Raw genomic sequence first — 27,818 nt, forward strand, 5'->3', positions numbered from 1 at the left:
TCTCTTTTTTTTCTCTTGTGTAATTCAGAGATAAGGTATATAAGAGCAGAAGTTGTAAAAAAAAAAAAAAAAAGAATTAAATTAATGAGATAAGAGTTGTTTAGGTCTAGACATCATGGAGGCAATGGAGGTTAAACTCACCTAAAAACTCATCTGTTTATGACCAAAATTCAGTCTACATCATAGTAAGGAGTACCAAACTGATGGAAATTATATGATGATATTTGGGGGGGGGACGCATAAATTAATTATCTTCTGAAAATTCAAATTGATATATTCATATAAGTTCATATTAGTGGTTGTTTACCTTTTGATCATGAGTGACTGGAGGTCATAGTCCTGTGATCCACTCAGAGTGAAATCAATTTGTGCTCATCGCTTATTCTAAACTTTTGAACAATAAAATCCTAACAAAAGAGGAACTATTTCAAACTAAAGCTGTGAAGTAATTAGTAATGATCATCCCAGTCGTGCAAGCTTCAGTTCCCAGCTGTGATGCCTCATCTGGGGCTGAGCCAGTTCTTTCAAAAGCTCAGTTTTAAAAACAGCTATGCGGGTATAAAAGCATTTGGTTAACGGTTAAATCTGCTCAGGCAATGTTTAAGGTTCAAACAAACTACAATGGTCAAAACAAACACGATCCATAGTAGCCTCTGGGCGATAAAAAGCACGAACATGAATACAGCGCGCTGCCAGAATCCTTCCCTTCCTTTGTTTTCATGTTTTAATAAACTACAAACAGGTTAAAAGCCAGGTGTCTTCCTGCTGTTGTTTTGTGGATTGTAGATGAAGGATTAAAATCAATAAAAAAACAAACAAACAGAAGTCCAAGGAATTATATGACTTGTTTTGTGGTCTCCTCGCTGTTTACTTTGAGGCGGACCCGAGTCAATGAGACTCGCCCTAAATCAATTAGTCCATCAGTTATTCCAGTGTTTTGAACGATAAAAGCCTGAGAAAGATAAATTACTTCACAGTAAAGCTATGAAGTAATTGAATAATACTGGTAATGGTCTTCAGTCTCTACAAAATGACAACGGCAATTACAATTGTGTAAGGCATGCACTAATTAGACAGGTCTGTTTTGGTTTGTAATCATGACAACATCTCTGTTTTAAGAAAAGTGAAGATCATTTGTGTTTAAATAGCCTAAGCCAGCATTCATTTTTAGGCATCGGTAATTATCATTGACATTGTAGCAGAGAAAACTGTAACATGGGACTAGAGCTCTGCTGCAAGGTGTTTTTTCTTCTTCTGCTTTAATTCCAGGTGGCTGATTAAGCCTGAGCGACGTGATCAGTAAGAAGTTGTAAATTTGGACAGATTTTAATCCGGTCATTTTAATGATTCACTCTCTGGAGATTTGCCTGTCCTATTGTAGCTATTCATTAGGAAAAGATCAGCTTAAATCGTTTCATTCCACAATTTTATTGCAGTTTTCATTTCACTCAAACAACAACTGGAAAGTAAAATAATCTAAAATGTTTATTAGTAAACGACAGAACGTTCATACTGACAAGAAAATGTGCAAAATGGAAACTTGGAAGATAACAGTTTAGAGAACCGGCCTCGGGTCTGGGTTTAACCCTTATGTTTATTAAATCACACAGTCTGCGGAGACTGTTTTGCCAGCATCGCCCTGAACTGAAAACAAAATGCCACTCTTCTTTGGAGAGGCGCAGATTTTCATCGAGTTTTCTTGATGGCTATATTGCCGATCCGGTTATTATGTGTGAGTACAAATATTTTGGGTTTAGTGCCCATTAAATGGGATTCATACACTCAGCAAATGTCTTAGGCATCCAGTCAACATACGAACATGACAAATTCAACTATCACGCCTTACAAATAGGCTTATCATTACAGTTCACAGCTTATCTCTGGTTTTCTGGGTTTTCATAAAAATCTACAGTAGTATTTAATAACCTAGTGTTGTCGACGTCTCAACACTGCAAAATGTCCATCTTAACAAGTCCTTTAGTTTCAGTCTTTAAATATTGTTTAAAAAAAAACAAAAAACAAGTCGGGGTGAGCTAATTAAAGCTGTTTCCAATGCAGTTTCACCTGTTCCGAGAATTTTTTAGAAATAAATGACAGTATGTTGAAAGAAAGCAATAAAAGCGGATCACTCCACTAGAAATTTCAAAAAGAAAATTACACTAGAAATTTCCTCAAACGTTGATTTGCATTGGAAATAGAAATAAGCGAAATGACCTCACCCCACTGTCAGATTTTCTCACTTGTTTTTAAGAAAAACACGATTTTAAGACTAACTCCATGGATTAAATGACGTGTTGTGGGCATTTCTGCAGTAAACATGTTCAAACAGTTCATTTCAGTCCGTGCTGCGTTTCTTTGTGTCTCCTCAAATCCACCTTTCTCTGGAAACCTTTGCCGCAGAGGTCGCAGCCGAAAGGTTTGAAGCCCGTGTGTTTCCTGCTGTGCGTGATGAGGTTGGAGCTCTGGCTGAACGCTTTCCCGCACACCTGGCATTTGTGCGGCTTCTCACCTGAAGAACAGAAACACAAATCAGTCACTGGGCCGTTTTGCACTTCCAATGAAGTTCGCTTCATCGGTACATTCTGCGCATAACTATAAATCCAAATGGTAATGTTAATTGCTTATATTTGTTCCACATCTGTACACCTGATGCACATTTGCGCATCCGACACATCTTTATATTTTCGGTGTTATTTTCAATATGTTCCATTGTTTTAATTATTTATGTTATTCTATGTTATTCGATCAATAAAGTTTATATTTATTATTTATGATTTAAAGTTCAGCCTATATTTAAGAATATTTGGGACATTTACGCACAGGCTCGCAGCCAGTTGCGCACCGATTCTTTAACGGACACATGAAGCATGCAGGATGATTTATCCTCTCTACTCATGTTGTTGCAAGGTGTTTCTGTATTTTCTCTACTTGCCTGTGTGGATGAAGGTGTGTTTCTTCATGTCTGATTTCTGGTGAAACCTCTTCCCGCAGTACTGGCAGGGGTAGGGCCGAGTGTCCGAGTGGATGAGGAGATGCGTCGATAGAGTCGACGACCTTTTAAAACTTTTACCGCATATTTTGCAGTCAAAGCTTCGTTCCTGTAATGTGAGTAAAGATGAGTTAGTTCTGGTTTCAAGTCAGCACATAAACCTGAAACTGAAGGTCAGTTGAAAAGACCGGAAGGCCTGAAATGAATGTATAGGCAAAGATGAGTGTGTAATCCTCGATGAAGTTACCTGTGAGTGCACAGCTTTATGCTGTTCGAGGCTTACTGCGTGTCCGAAAGTTTTGCCGCAGATTTCACACGCAAATGGCCTGGTGCCACTGTGCGACCTGCGGACGTGAACTTCCAAACCGTGTGGAGTTGAAAATACCTGGTGGACAGAAAAGACACGAGGTTATTGGTTTTGGAGAGGAGAGATTAATCAGGAATCTAAAGAATGATCCATGTGAAAACAGTCTGGTTTTGTCAACGACAGGATTTAGTAGAGGGTAAACCCATCTTAACTCAGTGTTTCAGGCTGACAATCTTTATGATATAAATCTACAGTATAGATCATGATAAGTAATATCAAACTGATACAAGTTATGAGAAGATAGTGTCTTTAAAGGTGAAAAAACTCCACAAAATAATCTTTTGCTGAAAATATGATTGCATTTTGAATAAAATAACTAAAATAAAATGTAATAAAATATGTTATTGTTCCCTTTTGAGGTTTTCTCTTTTAGCTTGCTCCCCTCAGGGAGGTCAAAGGTCAGGGGGAGTTACAGAGCAGCAGCCCTGGTGATGCTGGTAGGGATTCAGTATCTTGCTCAAAGACACTTCAGGAGGGTTTCTTTAACCATCAGGATAATTAATGTTGATTTATGGGCAGCAAAAATGTTTTGTGGTTGTTTGTTCTTATGATGACCACCGTGACTGGAGTTCGCAGGTAACCCACCGTTTTATTTATCACTACAAAGGTGTGATAGGAAAATGTCTAGGTCTGTTTCCCCCTCACCTTACTACACTTGATGCACTTGTAGGCGCCGTTGAGGATGAGACTGGAGCACAGCAGGTCCGACTGGGCCTTCGCGTCGTGGGGTTTCCCGTGCAGGCCTCCCTCTGGAAACAGCAGCCCGGCAGCAGCGTGCCTCCTGTAGTCGCTGTAGGTTTCCTCTCCCAGCGTCCTGTCCGCGAAGAGGGCCGAGTGGCCGCTCCTGTCCCCGTAGAAGGCCAGCGCCGGGCTCCGGTCCAGCTCCAGGCCGTGATGGAGGCTCTGCTGCACCAGGTGCCGCAGCTCGGGGCCCGGGTAGCCGCTCCAGGCGTACGGCCGGAAGGGAACCGTGAAGGGCTGGGACTCATCCACCAGAGGCGACAGGGATTTCTCAGAATCAACTGCGGTGGGAAATAGATTAGCCCGGATGAAATTTTAATCATCCCCGAGGGGAAACTGGGTACATAGACGAATAAGAGGGGGAACGTTTACTGCAGGAGGCGATAAAAGCACATTTAGGCCATCTACTGTTGCAAAATGTGGCGTAAAGGCATTTCACTGCCAACAATAGAAAAACAAGCAAACCCCAAGAAGTAGTAATCAGTTTTAGAAGAATAGGCTACAAATATAACAGCAAATCTCCCTCTCTAATAATAATAACAATAACAACAACAACAATAATAATAATAATAATAATAATATAGTGATAGGCCTACCATATAAGATAAAAAAATAACCTAAAATGCCATAAAGTAGGCTACAATAAGGTCAGTGTAAACTCACTATTGAGGACCAAAGACACTACAAGTCTCCATAGATTATAGTGATATTTCGTTAGGGAAAATCATGTTGTCCAGATCATGTTGCATGAACCCACTTCACATGAATTATTATTAATCATTTCCTAAATGTGCTGGAAAACAACAAGCTCACAACATATTTTAGATAACGAAAAATGACTATAATAATCATAAAATATTGATAGAGACTTGAAGCGTGTCTGCGGTGCTCAGTAGTGAGTTTATACTTTTATCACAGCATAGTTTTTGGTTAGCCTATTTTTTTATGCCCGAAGACATCATTTTAATGTCCCTATTATTCCTCAGTTGTTGCGATATGTATCCTTATAAAAGGTATTATGGGATGTTTTGTTATAGGCTACTGTGTCATGGCTGTACCAGGTGATGCAGAGGGAGACGGGGGCCTCCAGAAGTCCTCATAGTCCGAGGAGCGTCCGCACACACTTTCCCCACAGCTCAGCGAGGATTTGGGGGAAAAATCAGCCGTGTCAACGAGGTGGGAGTCGGGGGAGAGACCGTACCCATCCACCGTCATGCTGTCCGTATCCTCCGGGAGCTTATCTGTGTCTGAAAGAAAACGCACAGGACAGTGAGCACCCTGTCGAAAAAGAACCATCATAATAATATATACAGGCCTATTTTCAGAAGAATGCTATACAAATATCTCAACAAAACTGCAAGTCCCTATAGGAATATTATAGAAATATAGGAGATAAAAACAAATGCCAGAAAGTATCAAAAGGTCACTATAAGCCTACTATCGAGTACTACAGACACACTGTGTCTAGGAATATAATATTATATATAATATATTATTATAGAAATATTATAGTGATACCATAAAAGATAAAAAAAACAAAAAAACATTAAGTATTATAAGGTCGCTATAAACTCACAATTGAGTGCCACAGACACGCTATACATCCCAATAGGAATACTATAGTGATGTGATTTTTTGTTAGGGAGATTAGGATCAATTCCACTGTCCCACTAAAGATCAGCAGTTACACAATATTTTTGTTGTATCGTAAAAAACAAAAAACACTTATTTTAGGCCTGCTCAAATAAAGCACGCTGCTCTTTAGTCCTCAGAACTGTTATTGGCGAGGCTTTTACGCATGAGAACAGATTTCTCTCTGTGCCTATAATAATTTCATATATATACAACATGTTATGCTTGTAAATTGTTATTTTGCTGTGATTTAAAACAATGATTTTGATTGAATACAACGTTATATATATCGTCAGATGTGATATAATTTCAAGATGTGTGGACACAGTCTACCAAAACAACCCACAGTGTATATCCACATACCTGAGCATATGTGCGCTAATATAGTATCCAGCCTGCTGTAGTCGTCCTCCAAAGTCCGGGGCTGGTGGTAACTGTGCGCCTTCTTACTCTTCACCAAGAAGGAGCGGGGCATTTTGCGCTGCGTTCAGAGAAAATCAGTGATAATCCAGCAATCGGCGTGTCTCCTCGGATGATGCTGCTTCGTCTTCACCCTGCAAAGATTTGATCTCTACTGGTTGGGACGTGTGGTCAAAGTGCTTTAAGAGATTTCAACCTGACAGCGGAGCATGCGCAGACTGTCCCTCCCGTCTGCCAGGTGTTGGGAGGACAGGTGTCACCGCGGTGGCTGCTCAACTCGCATACACTGCAAAAAATGTCCACTTTAACGAGTCGTTTAATCCAGTGATGCGTCTTATCTAAGTAGAAAAAAAATCTGCCGCACGAGGTGAGATAATTTCACTTCTCTCCAATGCAAATCCACTTGTTTCGGTACTTTTTCCAGAGGCAAGTGTCATTTTCTTGATAGGCTACTAGCGAAGTGTTGTTGCCTTTACCTTGTTTGAAGATATCAACACTTGTTATCGAAAGGAAATCCTGAAACAGACACATGGAATTGGCAGATCTTTTACATTTCTTTTTCAGAAAAATAAGATTGTAAGCCTGAATATGAGACTAATTGACTTGTAAAGATGGACATTTTCTGCAGTGTAGCCGACGGTCTTCTGCCTCTAGCTGCTAATTGGTTGTCCAGGTCTTTCGGATCAGACTACAGTGTCTCCGGGGGAGCTGAAGCCCGTGGCAATCAAGATAAGTGATACACGCTTTATCGATGCGTTACTCAATCTTGGGTGGACAGAGAGAGAGGAAACGCGGAGGCGCACCCCGGGGTGCCTGGACACGCTGTTAAGAGCCTTGCAGCAATGCAGTGGGCAAACTATGAACTTACAACAGTCTCGTCTTATGCTCAAAAATGTAGCACATGAATACTTATATTTACATGAAAAGTAGCCAATGTTAATACATTTCACCAGTAGGGGGGTTTACCCCCTTGAGCAGTTATAGGAGATTTTTTTCCTAAACATATAGACCAGGCATGTTGACAAAGTAGCCTAAAATATGGGAATAGCCCATTAGTATGTGTTGGTGAATCAGTCTAAGCTCTAGTGGTTCCCACAGTGGGGTCCGGGGACCTCCAGGGGTCCTTAACGGTATCACCAATTAGCACAATGACAGAAACGGCTGTAAGATTGATTTTGCTCATAGGTTTCACTGCCCACTACACCTTAAGTTAGGCTATATAATTCTGGATAAATTCTAACAACAAAGTGCTTTTAGGTGAAGTTCCTTGGGCCCTTGACATGAACAAGTTTGGGAACCTCTGTCCTGGTCTGTTGGCCTATGGCTATTAAGTGACAGACACTTGCCGTCCTCACCCTGCGGTGCCATGACAGTTTCGCATTACCCGCGGTGTTATGTTGAATAGAAGCCTAACAGAGACAACTTGTTTTCTGTTCGCCCAGGACGCACAGTAGTCGCTGTTTGGGGACAGAACAAAAGCTCGATGACCAGCGCGTCAAGGGCCCTTTCATCCACTGAGCGCAATAAAGTGAAGACAGGGTAGGATTAGGGTCCAGTGATATAATGAGAAACTAGGACATCCAGTCGGTAATCAACATAAGGAAAACAACCACCAATGTAAGCAAAATCAACATAGGCCTATTTCAGACAAAAATACATTATTTCGTGAGCTTGGGATTCTAAGGTTAGTAGTATAGTTATATAGTATAGTTAGTAGTATAGCTATATCTGTTTTCTTTTCTTGAGTTCTCTACATATTCATGATCTTTGGATGTTATTTTATGCTTTGGTGGTGCTATTATCATCATTATTATTATTAGGATTTTTAAGAATCTGTTGGAGTTAAAGTTAAGTAGCCTACATAACTGTTTTGCCAGCTGGGATGTCAAATCTTTGTTGCTTAATATCTCAGTAGCTACTGCACTCCACCCAGAGCCATGATTTTTTTTTTCTTAAAAAAACCTAAAAAGCCTACATCACTTACATCGGTTTGATAGCCTATATAGCCTAATATGATTTTATCATATAAAGCTTCATGTCAGCCTAAAAGGTGGATAAACTCTATTAATGTGGCTGTTTAACATCCACTGCATCAAATCACACGGTATGGAGATATTATAATAAGCTGTTAATAGCTTTACAGGCGTGACTAGCCTACATTTTTACTATAGGCTATTTTCAGGTTAAAAACGAAGTCGCCTATCTGTAAATGAAGGGCAGGAAATCAAAGCACCATATGCCCTGGGTCGATTAGACATCTCACTGCCGCGGCATCCGGACACCATGTCGGTCAAGATATGAAGCTCTACCGATAAAACTGAAGGCAGACAGACCTGCCTGGAATTAGCCGATAGCCACAGACAAATTTGGGCGACAGTCTTTCATAATGCTGTTTCTGTGAAGTCCGGTATCCTGCCATGCGGCTTCAAAAGTGTAAGCCTGTAGATGGTGTTCAAATGAAAAGTTATGTTTTGTTTCATTAATCAGAAGTTATGCAAACCCAGTTTACCATAACGGAATAGCTGTATAAACTTTTAATATTTCACCCGAATTTATTCAAAGGTTTCCTAAAGACAGAGCTGCTATTCGGTGAGATTTAAATGCTCTCCAACAAAAGCCCCGGCAGGTGAAAACCCAGCCCACATAGCACCGTCTAGCCTCGGTTTATGCCGTCTGGTTTCTAATGAACGCTTCAGGATCCCCTTTGCTATTTGGACAAAAAAATACAAGGTTAGTTAAAAAGCTAGGATATGGGGTTTTATATCAAATTGAGGTTAGATTGATTGTAGCCTAAATAAAAATGTACCGATCAATGTCGAGGTGATGGAAGTAGGCCTGTGCCAGAAATAGCCTAATTTCTGATCCTAACAATTTAAAGATAGCCTTAACTTAATTCTGTTAAGTGGCAGGGGGCACTGAATCTCAGTTTAAAGTTTTTTTAATTTTTTTTTTTTAGAAATAATTTATTCTAATGCAAGTTTCAGGTCTTACTACGCCTACAATAAACAGAACCAAAATGCCTCGTCAGTGCGCCAACATATCAGCAAAACCCCGTATCAATCACTGCATTATAAAACCACGATAACCTTAAGTATTTGCACTAGGCTATGCTCAGCGTGTAATAAAAATGTAGTCATCATCCATCAGCATTTGTCAATGATAGGCTACAAACCTGCGTTAATCGTTCAGACTGCCCGAAGTGAAATGCCACTTTAAAATGCGGTTTTCTGCATGAAATGATTAGTGCTTGAGGCTCAGCTCTGAAAACCACGAGAAATCACTTCCTGAAAGCAGTCAATCTAAGCAAGAATCTGCACTGGGGGAAAGGGGTGTTGAGACTAAACATCCCACTTGTGCTTATAGCTCTCTGCACACATTTCAGTCTGCGCCAGGTTAACTGTATTTTTCAAACATTAGAAACACCAGCCAAGAGGTTTATCAAACGGTTTATTGTGAACTCATCACACACAACAATCTCATCATGTTTTCAGAGTGTGCTGGCTGCTCCATAGTGTTGCCGTGTGTGTCCTTAGTGCACTGCAGGCTCAAAAGTGCCATAACTTGTTCCTCTCCCAACGAACCGCACAGGATTTCTTGTTCGTCGAAGGGACATTACTGTCACCAACCACAAATAATGTTCTCTGCTTTCTCTGAAGGATGACAGCCAGTAGCTACTAATCTGATAGGCTGTGGTTCCAATGTAATGTGTTCACTTCCACCTCTTCTGTCTTCGCTGAGAACAGAGGAGCTGGCTTAGTGTTCGATCTGGACATTCGGAGGAAAAAAAAAAAAGAAAGGATAGTTTTGCAGATCCAGGTCCTTGCATATGAAATGGAGTGGAGCTGGCCTGTGGATGAGCACAACATAGTGCTTACTTTGGTAATACTTGACAAAATGCCCAATGCATCAATTGCAAAACATGACATCCAATTTCTTAATTCCGCCCTAGATTGTGTTGTAAGTGTCCTATGTTGTGTTATCCCAACTTTATCTCCCAGTAAACGTTCCCTTGGACTGTCATCCATTTCCGTGCAAAGGTGTGATATAGGCTACCAAACAAGATCAACATTATTCATGTTTGATCATCAGCACAAAGTACTTACTCTGTGCTTACTTGACTTCCAATGGGGCTCATAGTTTGAATATAAGGTCAGGAGAACTCATAAAAGCCGCAGTACTTAGAAATCAGCCCCCTTTATCTGCAGTGATAATTCAGTTTAACTAGTAACATGCTCATTTAACGGCAAGCTGAAATCTTCTGATGAAGCGAGACTAAATCCATTTTTCTTTTTCACCTCAGTGGCCCCACACCCTTTCAAGAAAAGATCTGTGATTTGTCTGTGATACCGTATTAAACTAAGTAATATGTCCCTTTTGTCTGAATTGTACAATATATTCTAAACATTAGATATGTAATAATTCATTAGATACATATTTTCAAGTTCAAAAGGAATTGAAAAAAAACAAACAAACAAAAAAAACAAAAACATTTACATATATACAAGTATGCAGACGTCACCTTGACCTTGTGGTACACCAGCCCCGGTGGAAGGCGTGTGGCATCATGTGCTAAGGCCAAAAAGTCGACATTATCTCAAGTCAACGTTGGTTGATACAAGGGTTTTTGATACTGGGCTCTTCACCAAGCTCATCAGAACAACACAGTGATACAAACCACTCACATCATTTCTCCCTCTTCATGATGGACACTTAGTAGTAAAGGGATCTATACATTTTTGATGTTCATTTAAAAAAAATGATTAAAAAGTATAAAAACACATTGTGTGAAGTGTGTCGTATAGCATAAAATGTTTTATTGCACAGTCTCTTTCTCTGTGTTGTACCTAGCTGGGGGGGGGTGGGGTGGGGGGGGGGTGGGGGGTAACCGACGTTCGGGAGTTCCCTGGTAGTTCCCCCTGTCGTCATTTGGACCAGCAGAGACTAATAAGCTCTTCTATCTGCATGTTGTTGCTCTCTGCTGGGGCCCAGAATGATGCACTGCCAGCTGTCAGTGGTACTCAAACAGGTGTTTGCCCTCAAAAAAAAAAAAAGAAGAAGAAGAAAAACGGAAGCAAACACAAACAAAGACAAAAACTCCATAAGTGTGATTCTCATGATATGAAATGATGATGCATTCCATTTTGTGATTCAGAGCTGAAGACCCCGAATTCTCCACTGTGATGGCTACCAGGAACAGCCCTCTTCCCCAGTGAGTCCTGACTCCGGCATGCAGCGGCCGCCGGTCACACGGTGGTGGACTTGTGGCTGCCGCTGGAAGGGACAGAGAGCCGCAGGGCCTCGCTGTCCTCCTCGCCTTCACTGTCAGTGTCCTCCAGGTTGGGATGCAGTCTGATGCGGCTGCTGCTGCTGCTCCTCTGTTGGGCGTCCAGCAGGGTGGGGTCCTTGACTCCATCTTCATCCGAGGAGTGGTAAGACTCATCGTCCCCCCCGTAGTGATTGACGATGTGGATCCCGTCAAAAGCGGGCTGGCTGGGCAAGCCCCTCTGCCCTTTTAAGCAGCAAATCTGTGAGGGGAAGCATGACGGGCATTAGAAGTAAAGCGAAGACCGTTTTATCCTGCATGCGAAAACAGGCCAAACAAATACACTCCTGACAGGGAAAACAAAGACTTACTCACAGACACCACATGCACAAAAACGTTGCTAGCACAATATGGTCAAATCGTGCTTGGCAATCAGTGATATTAGATGAGTATCACTGCCACAAAAGGAAGGGGATGAGTTTCACAAATCTAGTAACATGCAGGCAGAAAAATGTTATCCAAAATGGAATGGGTACAATGTGATATAAGACATGGGCTAATTTGTTCACTATAACCATGCCTTAAGGAATTTGGGGAGAGCCAAAGAGGTGTGGGTCAAAGAGGTTGATATAAGGTCTGGTTTGAACCACATCTGTTCCAGGCCACAACTCACCTGGGTCAGCCTGCCATGCAACAGACAGACATGTAGGAAGAGAGGCGTTCAGAGGCCAGTTTAGAGAAAAACACACTTCAGTAAATGGCTAAACGGCAATGTAAAAATAAGCCTACGCGTCTTTGCACCTGTCTACATTTGGCCTTTTGTCTTCCTGTTGTCATCACAACTAAAAGGAAATTGTGAAGAAAATATACCTGAATGGCAGCAGTCAGTATTTCCAGCAAAACGACACAGGGTGAGGGTGTAAGAGGGTGCACATAAATAGACCCCCTCACCACAAACACTTAAATCAGCATGATTCATAGCAGAGCCTTCTTCACACAAGCTGACCACCAGGCCTCAGCCAACTGAGAGGGGATGAGGACTTTGGCTGACTGCACTGCCTTGATATGGGGCTGGAAGTACCCAATGTATGATTTAGTGCAGCTCGCTTTAACCACAAGTCACCAACCTTTTGTTGCAGAGTTTTGTTTTGCTTTTTTTTTTTTTTTTTTGTTCAGGACAGGCTATATAACTTAAAACAGAAGGAACTCGCACATGCAATTCTCTTAGGTCAGGTGCGTAGGAATAAATGCTAAAGCTTGTATTATAGAATGAAAGTTCCCGCAGAATGTTGCACTACAGACGATTATTTGAGGGGCTACAAAACTCGAGAAATCCCTCCTGGTAAACAGTCGGTCTGCTGTCAGACAACAAGGCTCGCTGTCTGACTTTATGAAGCTCCAATACAACCTTAGCAATGCCTACATGCTTCTCAAATGTTACGTCTGATTCGGTCAACATATTGCAGTGAGTGGAAGGTATGGGGCACTCGTGATAAAAGTTGCTTTCACTCTGCAGATGTAAGTGAATTGAATTGATTTACAACCAATAGGGGCATTTTTAGTTGTTTTTCAAAATTAACAAATCCTCACTTCTCATTTTTAAAAGAGAAAACATATTGTCATGAGATTAATGCAAATCTTTCTGTTATCTGAGCTTGGCTCTGCACCGTGGTATTCACTGAGAAATCGTCTTGTATATAGAGTAGTGGGTTATATCTATAAAGGTATTTGCAAGGGGTGTGTGCTGCCAACTCCGCACAGGAAGTCTATGGGTGTAGTTAACACTTCTACTAATCTGTTGGCCTCAAAGTAAACCCATATCTGACAAAAGTTGTGAAACATTCTGAAAAGGTAAAATCCTAGATGAAAGAAACAAAAAATCTGAACCTCCACAAGGGGATAGGCGTGAAGCAAGGTGGTTGAAGAGTTCAAGCTCCACACACTGAAAGATAGAAATATGCTGATTATTGATTGATGTAGTGATTGCTCTACGGGACTCACCTCATGTTTTAGCTCTGCTATCTGGTCTTTCAGGTCGCGGATGTACTGGCTCGAGTCTGTATGGTTCAGCTGGCCTTGGACCTTCCCTTCTTCTTTCTGTTGGAAAAATAAACATCATACAGAAACGGATCACACATCATATCCCTCAAGACAAAAAAAGTCAACAGTACTGAATGATACAAGTGGGTTTCCCTAATACTGACAAGCTGATGAAGAAATATAGAGATTTGATTTCAATGTTGGGACATTTGGATGATGTCTACCCATCTGCAGAGATCAAGTGGTACAAACTTAAGCCATTTAGTAGCCAATAGTAGGTGCCATGGCCACTGTACTTGGCCTAAGTGATACAATTGTTGAAAAATAATATCAGTCTCCAACCAAACTGCAACTGCAAATTTGAGTAAATACCCACTGATATTAATTCTTGTGGTTAACTACAGCATAGGTAGGAGAAAATAGTGGCAGATACTAGAGCCGCATCACCAAGAAAGCAGCATGGCAAAGTGCCCCATTATAAGAGTGGCTGTAGACTGTAGTCACAGATGTCAGGGGAAACAAAATTGTGTAATTTGTGCTTGATTTCCTCCTGGGGCCCTAGGGATGAGGCTGGCAGCTAGATACAACAGTAAAACACAGCCCATGTGATGTTTACCTTCCTCAGTGAAGACATCTGCAGGCATAGGAGACAAACACACTCTATTTCAAACCTCAAATCACACCCTTGAACCCGCCAGTTGCACAGTGAGACCAATGAAGTTCAAGCAAACCACAGGCAACAGCGCGGGAGCAGGGAGGCAAAAAAAGGGAAGATGCATACACTATGCAGGGGCGGGGTGTTGAGGTAGAGAGGTGAGACTGCCTTCTCTGTATGGCCAACACCCCAAAATAACAGATGGGGTTTTTGATTCCTGTGGTAAGGTGGGGTTGAACGTGTCGGGTCCCGATAGGTTTTTTTCTGACAGGGAGAGATCTAAACAAGCAAGGTTATTCCAAGAATCTGTTGTTTTTGAGGTTTCCTCCCTCCAAAACATTGTAACGATAAGGGGCAGGCAGTTAATAAGACTTCCTCGTGCTCAGCTGCGTGAATCACCAGGTGTCAAGCTGTGGCCAGGGATGTCAAACGTCTCAGAGTAATGGCCTCCTCGCCTTCCTGCACCCTCAACTACCTCAAAGCCTGTTGTCCTTCAAATAGTGTAGAATGACAGAAGGAAGGAGGAAAAGGGATATCTGTGTTTAAAAAGCAAACTACTTAGGACATAGGATAGGCAAAAATATTATATCAATCACATACTGTATATAAAGTTGGGCAATTTAAAATTGTTTATTCTAGCAAGTGCACTGAATTGAGTGGTTGAAAATCTGGTAAAACATCCTCAAAGCAAACATCATGATCATCACATCTTGAATAACTGAAGAAAATCACAACTAGTTAGAGGAACTCCCATGAAATTCACTAGAACTTAATAGTCATTAGAAACCTACATCTTGTTTTGCTCTTAGGACATTCACATTGATTATACTGATACCTCTGTTCCTATTGTAACAAACATTGTTTGATACCAAAGAACAGATTCTGTACAGTCCCATGTCGGATCTGTGGCAATGACATAGTTTTTTTCTGAACACTCAAAGAGGATTTTGGGAGATGTGTGAAATTCACAGCAATGGTGTGAAGATTCATAGTTACATTTTCATTATGACTTTTAATTTGCTTTATCAGTTAGCTTCTTCTCGACTAAAGGACATGATTTCTAGAAAATTTCCTCAAGTGTCATAAACCATGATTAAGTTTTATATTGTGCATGGAACCAGTGACGTGTCTCATCCCAGACTGATTGACCTGACTTTGACCTGACAAAAAATAAATAAACAAATTAATGAATAAAAAAATCAATAGGATACCTTTACATTTCAAATTTTAGACTTCCCTTAACAGAACACAGGAATGTCAACACATGCAATGTAAACATGTTTTTAAGGTGGCTGAGACTGTTGGTACTGGTACCTTTCCCCATAATGTGACAAATACAGTACATGGCAACGAAAAATAACTAAAACTGAAAACATCAAAATATCCCTTACTGGCTAAAACATTTAGCATAAATCTCTAAGCATGTCATGGAAACCTCAAGCTAAACCATGCATGTCACCTTTAGTAGAGTCTCTCTGCTTCAAGATGAGAAACCACTTCCTATCAGGCAGACATAGTGGAGCTGTGGTGTGAACATAGGCCATGCATACGGCTAGTTTTGATACTGAAAGAGTCTTGCACGTACACTTTACTATGTCTTTCATCACCCTCATATTAATTGTTGCGACCATTAAATGAGAAGTTTAAAAGAAATCCTTGAATGATCATCTGCAATATTATTTTATCACTATAAGGTACAAATCACCTTACTGTTAAAATACCTCTCCTTCGCAGTTGGCTCTTCATCATCTGACAGGTTTTTGTTTTCTACATTCACCATTCAGGCTCAGACGTAGCTAGTTTAAAGATCACACAGTGACCTCTGCCTTAGCAAAGCAAGCTGTAAACTGTCATCACCAAAGGCTCCTACCACTGCTGGCCACAAGAACACAGTACAGCGTCTTTTTATTGCCTAGGAAAAGATGAAAAACTTTTCTTAGTCTTAAAGTAGGGTTTTCAGCCACAACCTATACAGCAAGTAACCAAACCACAGACCAAGAAGTTAACACTGGCACAGTGATTTGCTAAGGGCTCAGAGAGAAGTTGGTTGCAATACATTGCTCATGAAGGGGGAAAAAAAGAAAACACACACTAGCAACTAACCCAGTAAGATCTCCAAATAGAACAACTCGTTTTCTAAATACATCAAATTAAGGAGAACAAAATGTGACGCATCTGCTGATGCAATCTGCATATCCAAATGAGAGTTCATTGCACAAATCCAAAAAAGTATGAGGGCGGTAGTGGTAAATTTTTGGTGTTGAATGTTTTTGCTCTATCACCTAGTAACAAAACCTCAGACCACACTGTGTGATTGTGTGCGCCTGTGTAGGGGGAGAAGGGGAGTTTTTTTTTGTAGGTGTCTTACTTATAAATAGTCTAGGCCCACAGCGAAGACTTGAGGCAATCTGAAACATCTTAATCTCATGAATAAATTCACGACAGATTTCAACAGCCTACTCAAATGACCCAAAGGCTGCAATTCATAATTGTTTCCAATAGTTCTGTCTGTAACTGAATAAATTCATAGTTGACTCAGTTTTTTTTTTGGACTAACTTAACACCTCCTGCCATTACACAGAACAATGCAAAAATGAGGAGCAAAACATAAATGTATAAACATAAACATCTCATTTACGTCTCATTTACTATCATATATGCATATATGTGGGTCCACTTCCAGACAGTGTCTAACACTTACTCATTTGTGACTGAAAACAGAATAGTCATTGAGCTGACTCAACTAAACTAAGGCAAAAAAGCTGAAGGAATTAAAAATAAAAAGTTAAAAGGATAATAATTCTAGCAAGATATTATATTTCTATATTAAACAAAAAGTAATTTGGATGGAATTCACAGGGTTTAAAGCAAAAAAACATTCTGAGCCTGAAATGTTCCTGACTGATTGGGGGGGGGGGGGGTAGTCAGCACTATTTACTCCCTATAAATCATGCTTGTAGAAAAAGCATGTTAGTTAAATTGTATATGCAACTCTGTGGGCCGCTGTGATGTCCCTGTTTGATGTTATCAATATACACATTACAAATCCATGTGCACGGTCTACTAATCTGCGGCAGAGGCGTTGTTAGGATCTTGAAACATTGGGGGCTTAGCCCAGCCCAGAAATCTTTAGATTTTCACCCGATAATTGCACCATTTTCAAGTTATTTCAGAGTAGATCTTAGAATGAATATAAGATGTGAGACACTGTGCTCTACCAAAAGGTTCAGGTCAGGTGCGTAGGCTGGCTTTCACAACATGAAATCAAAATAAACAAAATGAGTGCAATCTGAGTTCTCATTCAACTTCGTTGTTATTTTTATTTTCAGCAGCAGGAGTAAAACCCTAAGAAAAAATAAGAGCCTTGACGTTGATGAAGCAGTCATATGCTAGATTGTATGTTGCCAATGCTTTGTTCGATTTTGAAAATTGACCAACCCTGGTCTCATAGCTTCTGCTTCTATTGTGTGACAAGGGCTCCTTTTGAACTGTGACAAATTTGAACTGTGACAAACTGTGTTAACTCTGTGTCTTGTCTATCTGATACTTGTTTTCATAAATGGTGTGCCTTGTGACAAAAACGTTTGAGAACCACTGAGCTAGACTAGCTAGCTAGCTAAAGAGCCCTCTTCTTCACCAACCTGAGCTTGTAGATGAGGCAGTGGCACTCTCACGTCCTGACTCATCTGCTGCTACAGCAACAGGAGATAATTCTTCCTCCACCTCCTCTAGCCTCGCCTGCGCCTCGTTGCCTTCATCCTTTTTCTTTTTGAAAAAGCTTCTTATATCCATAGCCTTCAAGTCTTGCCTTAGTGAATTAGCTAGCTAGCTACCACCAGATGCCAACAATGACAAGCCCTGTAACCGGTGCGCTCTCTCTCGCTCTCTCGCTCTCTCTCTCTGTCTTTCTCTCTCTCGCGCTCACACAAAATGTGCATCAAGGATTCATGTGCATCCCCCCTAAAGTCTACACACATTCACACACAATGACATGATTTGCGAGTTGCCAAGCCGTTCATAACGTGGCTTTATCCATATTAAGAGAGGGGGACAGAAACTCGTTTGGAGGTTGGTAACAGCGGCCTCGGACACTTCATTTGCATCGTGTGTCTTTGTATACTGAACCAAGTGTTGTCATTTAAGTTGGTTTTTTGGTTATTTTATCAATCAGTATTGTCTCAGGTTTGGCAATGTAGGCCTAGGCCTGTATTTGTTTTGGTCACCCTTATTGTGTGTGGCGTTACATTTACTAGGGCATAAATAGTGGTTTCTTCACTCTTGCTTGAGGAGACTTGTTCTTACAACGAGTATGTTCTGATGTAAGTGGTCCCAACTCCATTACAACTTGCAGATCGAAACAAAGTCTTAACTTTCATGATCAAACCACGATTAAAAAATAAGGCCCATTTTTATCCAACATTTACAAAAAATACGAAAGAAAACAAACCATTTCCAGCTTTGAAATACAACAATGAATTTTTATGTCACACACCAAACAGCTCTTTCATCATAAGGTCAATGAATGAATCAATCAAAGTATAAAAATGTCTTCAAACGAATTAAATAAACAAAGCCACTAGTGGAGCGATCTTGGCACCACAGATAGCGCTTTGGGCCTTTGAGAATGTATCTCTTTGATTTTTATTCCTCATATAACAATTTACCTATATATATCTCGCTAAATACTAATTCATAATATTTAATTGTTTTAATTATATAATTTAAAACTAGAATTGTATCCTTAGTGTTAAGGGTGCTCCGATCGATCGGCCACCGATCGTTATCGGCCGATATTCTTTCTAAATAGTTTGATCTGTGGTCTCTATAAAGGCTGATCAGAAGAGCCGATCAGATCACTTCGGTTACACTTGGTGCCGTGACCCGTCAGACCGCCGACCAGCGCTTGCCTGGTTCCCGGAGTTCTGCTGCCTGACGTCGCCGTTCTCTCCGTCTGCGCATATACCGCTCTGTGCGCTTAGGAGCGCGAGGTATATTGAGTCTAATTAAATCGCCAAAGGGGCCATTCTATTGGCTGGCTGTTAATTGGGCTTCCTTGCTCTTGTGTTTATATATGTATATATAATTTTTTTTTAAGTTTTGCAGTACTGCTGTATGTTTGAGTAGCGTCATACCGTAGTTTAAGCCACAATCCTGTGGTGACATTAGCTTCGAGCCCCTTTTGCTGTGTTCCCCTATGGGAGAGGAGCTGGAGTGACATTCACTTGGAGGATTTGTTTTGTTTTATTTCATGTCAGAATAAACGGACGTCAGGTCCAAAGACATCCCGGTTGTGGGTTGTGGTAACCGGTGATCACTTTCTCATCTCTTAATTTTAATACTTAAAATACAACGTTGTTAAGAATAGTTAAATAAATAAATAATGCTACACGATAAATATAAGGCTTCAAATAGACCCCGTGATCGGTGATCGGTATCGGCCCATACTGCTTCCAGCGATCGGTGATCGGCCCCAAAAATCCTGATCGGAGCACCCTTACTTAGTGTCTTTTTAGCTGCGACCAGCAGCTCTATAGCTCACTCTGTCGGTCGGTCGGTTGGTTGGTCCACAAAAATTTCCCCACCCTTTGGCGGCCACAGTTTTCGCCCTAGGAGGCTGAAATTTGGCATGGAGGTCAAGTGTGTGTGTGTGAAGGTGTGCGTTTGTGTTCATACCAATTGGCTAAAAGGGGGCGTGGCAATGGGAGTGGCCTATTGCAAAAAGGCGCATAACTTCCAAATGGATTCACAGACTTGCACAAGATTTTGTGGAAAGGTTGGTCATGAGCCAAAGGACAGCTGATTAACTGTTCATGCCAATTGGCAAAAAGGGGGTGTGGTAGTGGGAGTGGCCTATAACAAAAAGGTGCATAACTGTGGCCGCCAAAGGGTGGGGAAATTTTTGTGTACATGGACGCAGCTATTGCGAATTCACGCTTGTTATATTATTATCATGTGTAATTAGTGGCCAATTCATAGAAAAGAAACAACCCATTTCTAGGCTTCGGCTGGAATGGAATGCTCAGACCTTTTTGTGCATTATAACGATGATTAAGTGGTTTACGTGGAATTGTATTTTTAAACAAAATTAATGGGCACCTTCATGCCAACTCTCATTGACTGTGGAGCAAATCCAGGAATTGCTTTTTGATGACATCGCAGATTAGATCCTCGGTTGTCTGGATTCTAGCTTTGGGAGAGAGTGGTTCATGTTCACACGTGTTGAATTGTCCAAGATCACAGAAATATTGTATGTTAATTCAATATTTTAACCACCCCCCCACCTTCTTCCTCATATCAATAAAGACACCAAAATAGATATAGACTCCTCAGTTTGCAACCTTCCTGTGCGAGCAGTTTCTCTTAAGACTAAAAAAACATCTACTACAGAATTGGTTAAATATGTTTTACGAAACAGTTTAAAAAATGTTAAAAAAAAAATAAAAAAAAGCTTTATGCAGAAGGAGCAGTGTGCCGTTCCAGAAAAACAGGACAGCATGTGATGTGATGTGAGTTGGGACTGTACCTGGATCTCAAGTTCTGAAATCTGTTGCTGGAGTTCAGCCATAGCAGCAATGTTGTCAGCTTCTCGCAGCCTCACGGCCATCACCTCCTCCTTACTCTACAAAAAACAGACCAGCCAACAAGTCTTAGGCAACAACAAAAAGAAACAAAGCAAACAAGTTGGACAGTAATTTTGCCCAGACCCCAGGGATTTGTGGTGCTGAATGGCCAATATAAAAACAACAACATGTACACTATTTATGGCATTAAAGTCCTAAAAGCATGTCTACTGAGCCGTTACTGTGTGTGTGACTCTTGCAGGGGACAAATTCCTGAGAGATGGGGGTGTTGCTGAAGTGCAAAGAGCAGTTTAACAGCATCAGCAGACCCATCAGCACTGAGATGCTATCGCTAACAGCGAAGACCAACAGCAGAGTACGCCGCTTCCTTTTTCTAGACCTGGATATTGATCTTATCATAAGGCAACAGACCAGACAAAACTGATTTTTTTTAAACACCAAAAGTGTTAAAGATACATTTCCAGCTAGATTAGGCTTAAGAGAAAAGGAGAAAACACTCCCCAGCACACCTAGAGCTTGTTTTCTAAATCAGTGACAAAATCTGTGGCATTTTATATAATTTTACACTTCAACGCAAGCTGTGAAATTTTTCTTGTGTTCTAGTCTCACAATACAGCTGTAGCCGTTTGTCCCAGCATCAATAGCACTAAATGTTGTAGACCAGCAGCAGAATTCTACCTTGCATTCAATCTCAGCTTGCTTCCGCTTGATCTCCTGCAGTTGCACATGCAGATCTCTGTTTTGCGTCGTCAGCGTCTGCACACGTTCCTGGAGACCCCGCCCCTCCAGCTCTGCCCGTCGCAGATGGTTGTTATGAATCTGATTCTGTGTGAGCACAGGGATTAGATTTTGAAAAGATTAAACTATATTATTTTCACTTATTTTCACTGTTCAATGATCAGAACTCCAAAACTGGGTGGTGAGTACTGTCTGCACTGCTTCACACCCTAGAGTGTAGAGTCTACATTGTACACCGTGAATTGAATTAACATCCCACTTAAGCATCCAAGCCCACAGCTGTAGCAAGACCTTCAGGATGGCGAGCAAGACTTTCTTTGTAAATGATGTAATCTGCGAGCAGGAACTGGATTTTATCTATTTAGCTGAAACATGGCTTAGCACAGAGGCGGTGGTGGCTTTGCTAAATGAAACTATACTCCTCCTCAATACAGTTTCTTTCAAAGTTGTCACGAGGGTAAGAGAGGTGGTGGAACTGCTGCAAATTTCTCAGATACTTTTAGTTGTAAAAATAGTAATTTGTGTGGTATAGGTTTGATGGGTAAACCACCAGTCCTCAGTTTAACTTTATGTAGACCTCCAAAATATACTGCCTCATTTTTTACCAGCGCCGTCTAACTATTGTCTATCTGTATAACCACCAAGATAATTTTAATAATTGGTGATTTTATGACCCTTTATAAAGCTAGAGAATTTAAGGAGCTGTTGCATTATTTCAGTCTTGTACAACATGTGAACAGAACAACACACAAACATGGTCACACTCTCGATCTTGTCATCTCATATGGTTTAAACATTGGTATCGCTTCTGTTATTAAAGTGGCTATATCAGACCATTACTGTGTTTTTCAGCTTAGATATTTGTGCTCTAGAGGAAAGCGTTGAACATACTGTAAAGAAGCGTTATTACAATACTGAATCCATTGCTACCTTTTCCACACTTATGTTACAACTAACAGTTTTAGACAAATCCTGAAATATACTTGACAAAGTTGATAACTTTGATTCTAGACTAAAATACTGCCTTTACATTGTTGCCCCAGAGAAAATTAAAAAAAACCCTCTAGCTAAAGCATTGCCCTGGAAAAACGATATAACACATCAGTTAAAGAGAGGCTGTAGTAGAGTGGAGAGAAAACAAAGCTAACTATTCATTGTGATATCCTCAAAAGTTACATTACAATCTACATTAATTCAGTACACCAAGGGAGAAATCTGTACTTCATTAGTGATAATGAACACAACCCCAGAATACTATTCTCCATTGAACGCCTGTTAAATCCTCCTCTCCCAAATTCTTCATACTTAGAAAATGCATTTTCGAAGTATGAAGAATTTGCAATGGGTTTTTTTTATTAAAAAAAAATATCCAACATCCATTATGGCTTGGCACTCACTCCACAGACAGAACAAGACACTATATTTATTAGCCCTCGGGCAGAAATGGATGCTTTTGAATCAGAGCTGCGTACAATTTCATCACAGTTAAAATCCTCCTCATGCTCTCTGGACCCCATCCCAACAATATCTTTAAAAGAGGTATTTGACAGTGTAATTAGGTGTGTACATGACATTGTAAATTGTTCTTTGAAATCAGACATCTTTACAGAGGCTTGTAAAAACTGCTGAGGAAGACCTCTGCTTAAGAAACAAAACGTTTTAAACAATTTTAGAACCATTTTAAACCTGCCGTGATACTTGTCTGTCCAGTATTGTAGAATGGATGAACAGCAATATCTTGAATAAAGACAAAACAGAAATTCTTATCGGTCCTAATGGCAGAAGGGATAATATTTTAAACAAATTAGGCAATCTGGCTCTACAGGTAAAACAGGCAGTAAGGGACCTAGGTGTGATTATAGACTGAACTAAATTTTAAAAGTACATGTGGAAAACATAACAAAGACTAATTTTTATTATATAAGAAATATTTGCAAAAGTGAGACCTTTTATATCATTAGCAGATGCTAAGAAGTTGATTCATGCTTTTGTTTTTTCTCGTCTTGATTATTTTAATGCAGTACTGACTGGTCTGCCTAAAAAAACAATAAACAGACATCGATTGTGCAAAATGCTGCTGCAAGAGTGTTTACCAAGACAAAAATATCACACCTGTATTGCCCGTCTTGCACTGGCTTCCTGTCTCTTTTAGAATTGATTTTAAGGTTCTTTCACTTGTTTTTAAGGCACTACATGGTTTAGCACCTGTATACTTATCAGAGTGCCTGAAGGAATATGTTCCAAGTCGCATAAGTTCATCAAATGCCGGTTTATTGAGCGTCCGCGTTAAGCAAAGGAAAAGTGGCGAGGCTGCTTTTTGTTTCCATGCACCCAGAATCTGAAATATTCTCCCCATAGTTTTAAAAGACAACTAAAAACACATTTTTAAGCTGCCATTCAATAGCTTTTTTTTTTTAAATCATTATTATTTTATAATTTAATTTTATCTTTATTATTGCATTACTATTTTACTAATTTATTATTATTTTGCCCTCATTGTTTTGTTGTTTCCTTGTTTTAAATGGTTGTTTTTCTGTTGTTGTTTTTAATTCTTTTAATATTCAGTTTTATGGAACACTGCAAACCATGTATGAAAGTTTCTATGTTTATACGTTTCTGAATTGTTGGGAACAGATGACTGCTGCCCTCTGAAGGCTACGGTTTGACAATGCAATTAGAAAAAGCAGTTCCTTTCCAGCTCACTCATATTAGACCTATTATTTGATGGTGATCCATCTTACTCGTTGGTATATCACAATACATCTTTGTCTTTCATTATTTCTATGAATAATGGCATCATATGAGGACAGGAGGAGGAAAATTAAGTAAAAAAGAAAATAAATCAGATTGATCAGGTTAGTGTTGTCAGACACTTGTGACCTCTGACCTGTGTCTCCAGCTCCAGCATCCTCTGGCGTGTCTCTCGGAGCTCAGCCTGGGCCTCGGCCTCACGCAGCCTCACACTCATCAGCTCGTCCTGCAGCTCACTCAGGGCGTTCTTCCTGGGGCTGTCCTTCCAGCGCCCAGCGGTGCGTGCCAAGTGACGCTGAGGGAGAGGTGGTGTAGTCAATCAACTGTTCAATCATCCATTATTGAAATAAATATCTTGAAATAAATGTTTTGTACTTTTTTTAAAGAGGTCTCTGTTGCTGTTTCACGGATGTTTGCATTTTGCACTGTGTCAGCGCTTTTGCATAATTTATGCTTATTTGAATTCTGAGCCTTTATTGCCGTTCTTCCTGGAAGAAATCTCTCTTTAGATTTTGATCTGAGCTTGATATCTTTGTAACACATTTTGTCAACTCTTCCTGTGCGTTGAGGTGTTGGTGCTCACCTGCCAGTGCTCTTCCAGGTCTCGGACCTGCTGTCTCAGCTCTTTCAGGCCAGTCAGAGCTTCTGCCTCTCTCAGCTTCACCCCAATCAGCTCCTCTTGAAGACGCACCACGTTGGTGTCATCTGGTAGCGATGTGTTCCTCTATGGGAGGGACACAAACACACTCAAATGGGGCTAAGTTTTAAAGGCTATATATAGGTGATATAGCTAGATTATACAAAATTAGTCTTTATTAGCAGCAGGTCTGAGGCAACACACCCTTTCCATGTCCAGGATCTTGTCTTGCATCTCCTTAAGTGCACACTGGGACTCCGCCTCCTTCAGCCTGGCCTGCACCAGCTCTCTCTCCAGCTGCAGGATGGACTCCTCAGAGAACCGTGGGGGTCCCTTCTACAATGGACAGGACATGGGAGTGAGTGCAGACAGTAAAGCAGAGGTAGAGGGACAATATCTACTATGTGTCCTCAAGGTTGGTATTTAATCATGGACAAAATATTAAACCTCCAGTAATGTAAAGCATGGTACATTTTCTCTCCAAAGTAATGTCAGCTGCATTGAGATCTAATTAAATAGTCTCAGTTTATGCTACTTATAATCTGCAGGAGAAAAAAAAAATCACATCATAAAATAGCACCTCTCCACACACAAATACAGAGAAGTCAACCTTGATTTCAGCTGACATCAACAAATTTGCCTTCCGCTTTCAAATAAATATTTAATGACTGCTCATTGTGAAGCAAGACAGCAAATTATGTAAAACACGATAATGCCTGCACACATTATCATCTGGAATCAGACCATCAATAATTAAGGATATTGAGTGTGTGTTTGGTCAATAGATATGCACCGAGAGGATCCTGCTGGCTGCGAACCGGGTGCAATGTGTGAAACCTACCAGCCATGAGACAACCGCTCACAAATTCATGAACATATTTCTAGGAATGCGGAAGACTGTAAATGGTGGCTGAACTGTGTAGTACTCCATGTCCCAATTTGAATTCATGCATGCCAAAAGAGATCATTATGCATAGCCGGTGTGCAAAGTGAGAAGAATCCAGCTCTGCCATGGCTGGGATTTTGTTGCTAGGCAACATATGCCAAAAGGGCGGGGGAGAGAGAGAGAAAGAAAGGGGGAGAACCATGACACATCCTAACTCTTAAATAAAAACAAAAATGTTAAACACAATTTTACTGGCCTAGGTCTCAGTTCTTGCACAACACGTAATCTGATAACGGCCCCGCCTGAAGTTTCGGCACTGCACAACATAAACACCTAATCTGGAAAACATCCCATCGCAATGGCGGGGCTCCTGTCACAGCGTGGGCATGACTGGAGGGTTGGCCTTGCCTCCTGCCAGTTGGGGACACTGTGGCCCTCCTTACCGCTTGTGGCTGCTGCTGCTGCTGGAGCTGCCTGATGGTTTTCTGGGCCTGCTCCAGCTGAGCACTGGCCTCCTCGCTCTGCTGTTTGACTGTGGCTAGCTCCCGCTTGACCAGGTAGTTCTCCTCCGCCTCCTGAGCTCGAGTCACTTGTCCCTTGGGACATAACCAACCGAGGAGGGGGTGGAGTGAGAACGATAAGAAGTGAAACGGAAGGGTGGAATGGGTGGGCAAATCAAAAGGAAACAAGAGAGATTGAGTGTTCTTTTTTTTTTTAACTCTAGCAGGTTGTAATTTATGGTTTAATTCCTTTGTTTTCTTAACCATGATTAGTGATACTTGCGGTTTGTACAGCATGCCATAATGTGGGATTACATGCACTTATTCAATACTGGATTCTACTAGCATGATCTGGTTTTGTTCTTTAATTCTCTAATGCAAACTACTGTATTGTGAGTCCATTTTCTAGATTTTGGATCATTATTGTGTCCTTCATGGTGCTAATCATAAGCATGCAATGCTAAAGAGAGACAGAGATCATAGTAAGAAGGGGAAAGGTGCAGCATAGGTGATAAGGGCAAAGAGAAAATAAGGAATATACCTGGATCAATCTATCTGCCAAGGAAGCACTTTCCTACAAAACAGAAATATCAACAAGAGACAGCAGAGAGAGACAATCCAGAGGACAGTTTATAACACAAAACAGAACAATTGATTGTTTTAGAGAAGAAACGCAATGTTCGTTTTCCCTCCTGTTTTGACAGAAATACTGCTATATTGTTTGGAACTTGAAATATGGTAACTTCTTTAGATTCAGGGGGTAGAAAAGGAACATTGCATTCAGGTGTGGTGAAAAAGGTGTGAAAAAGCTGGTGACAAAGTGAAAATTAGGTGGTGCAGATAAAAAAGTGACAGGTTTCAGACAGGAAAAGCACAGCTACAGCTACAGCAAACAGAGCCAAGAGGGAAAGTGTTGTATGACACAACAGCACAATAACAGCGTTTAGGAGACATGGTTGGTTTAACCGAACAGAGGCGCTGGGCTTTTAGTGACGTTCATCCAAGCTTTTGAACGATTTCAGTTAGTGAACAATAAAAAAGGCAGTGGAAGTAAGTGACAGACGCGTCAGAGTCCAGAGAGCAGCAGCCTTGAACTGGTTTAAAATAACAGGCCTACTGAGACCAGAGTGTTCATGCCTGCGGACAAAGGCTTTGTAGCAAACACCCTCGCTTTCCACGGCAGAGACCTCATGCATGGTGCCTTTACCAGGCAGTGCCCATTTCATACAGACACAGAAAGGTGCAGAATGATACATACAGTGCAACTTGGCATGCAGCGCTCTGTATCATCTCAAACAGCATCAAGCGGTCACTTTCGCATCCCAAGCAGGCACGTTACAATCTCTGCTTTAGTTAGTGGTGTCCAGAGGAAACAAGTTCCCACACAGACATTCACCATGACACCAAGACAACTTGCATTCCAAATCCGGCTTGTGCTTTTTATTGCAACTTCATCTAGATTCAGAAAACTCGTCATACCAGTCAATGACAGTTTATCATGTAACCGTACACGCTTCAACTAACACAGCCCAGTTAGTGAAAGACAAGACTCCATGGTCAATAGGAGATGCGTGATGTATGAGCATACACTGGATGGGTTAATGTAAGGTTGATGATT

The 27,818-nt window shown here is 40.8% G+C and overlaps 2 protein-coding genes across 6 annotated transcripts in view; both read right to left on the reverse strand.

The window, feature by feature from the left end:
- Positions 1-1,443: 1,443 nt before the first annotated feature.
- On the reverse strand, positions 1,444-6,252 carry gfi1ab (growth factor independent 1A transcription repressor b). The gene is made up of 6 exons (XM_071926206.2): positions 6,093-6,252; positions 5,156-5,344; positions 4,002-4,378; positions 3,237-3,374; positions 2,933-3,098; positions 1,444-2,509 (listed from the first exon to the last, which is right to left on the reverse strand). Exons 1-6 carry the CDS (start codon positions 6,202-6,204, stop codon positions 2,331-2,333), a joined length of 1,161 nt encoding a protein of 386 aa, XP_071782307.1. The 5' UTR covers positions 6,205-6,252; the 3' UTR covers positions 1,444-2,330.
- Positions 6,253-9,582: 3,330 nt separating this feature from the next.
- Positions 9,583-27,818, reverse strand: part of evi5b (ecotropic viral integration site 5b) — a 37,831-nt gene continuing 19,595 nt past the window's right edge. For 3 of the 5 annotated variants that reach the window (XM_071926201.2, XM_071926200.2, XM_071926199.2), the window contains 9 exons: positions 26,742-26,774; positions 26,144-26,296; positions 25,019-25,150; positions 24,761-24,901; positions 24,314-24,472; positions 21,367-21,513; positions 20,631-20,726; positions 13,414-13,509; positions 9,583-11,674 (listed from right to left, as the gene is read on the reverse strand). In XM_071926201.2, the coding sequence (XP_071782302.1) occupies positions 11,393-11,674; positions 13,414-13,509; positions 20,631-20,726; positions 21,367-21,513; positions 24,314-24,472; positions 24,761-24,901; positions 25,019-25,150; positions 26,144-26,296; positions 26,742-26,774 (1,239 nt within the window). In that variant the 3' untranslated portion in view covers positions 9,583-11,392. The remainder of the gene's footprint in view (positions 11,675-13,413; positions 13,510-20,630; positions 20,727-21,366; positions 21,514-24,313; positions 24,473-24,760; positions 24,902-25,018; positions 25,151-26,143; positions 26,297-26,741; positions 26,775-27,818) is intronic. The other 2 variants (XM_071926203.2, XM_071926204.2) reach the window with 2 other exon arrangements.

This window comes from Centroberyx gerrardi, chromosome 9 (genome assembly GCF_048128805.1).
Source record: "Centroberyx gerrardi isolate f3 chromosome 9, fCenGer3.hap1.cur.20231027, whole genome shotgun sequence".
Taxonomy (NCBI): domain Eukaryota; kingdom Metazoa; phylum Chordata; class Actinopteri; order Beryciformes; family Berycidae; genus Centroberyx; species Centroberyx gerrardi.

What these genes read in the sequence shown, in the direction of transcription:
- gfi1ab (XM_071926206.2), bottom strand. Translation starts at nt 6,204, where the DNA reads ATGCCCCGCTCCTTCTTGGTGAAGAGTAAGAAGGCGCACAGTTACCAC. An exon ending in GTCTCCCTCTGCATCACCTG is followed by an intron (nt 4,379 to 5,155) that starts GTACAGCCATGA and finishes TTCCCACCGCAG; the next exon opens with TTGATTCTGAGAAATCCCTG. An exon ending in ACACACCTTCATCCACACAG is followed by an intron (nt 2,510 to 2,932) that starts GCAAGTAGAGAA and finishes TCTGTTCTTCAG; the next exon opens with GTGAGAAGCCGCACAAATGC.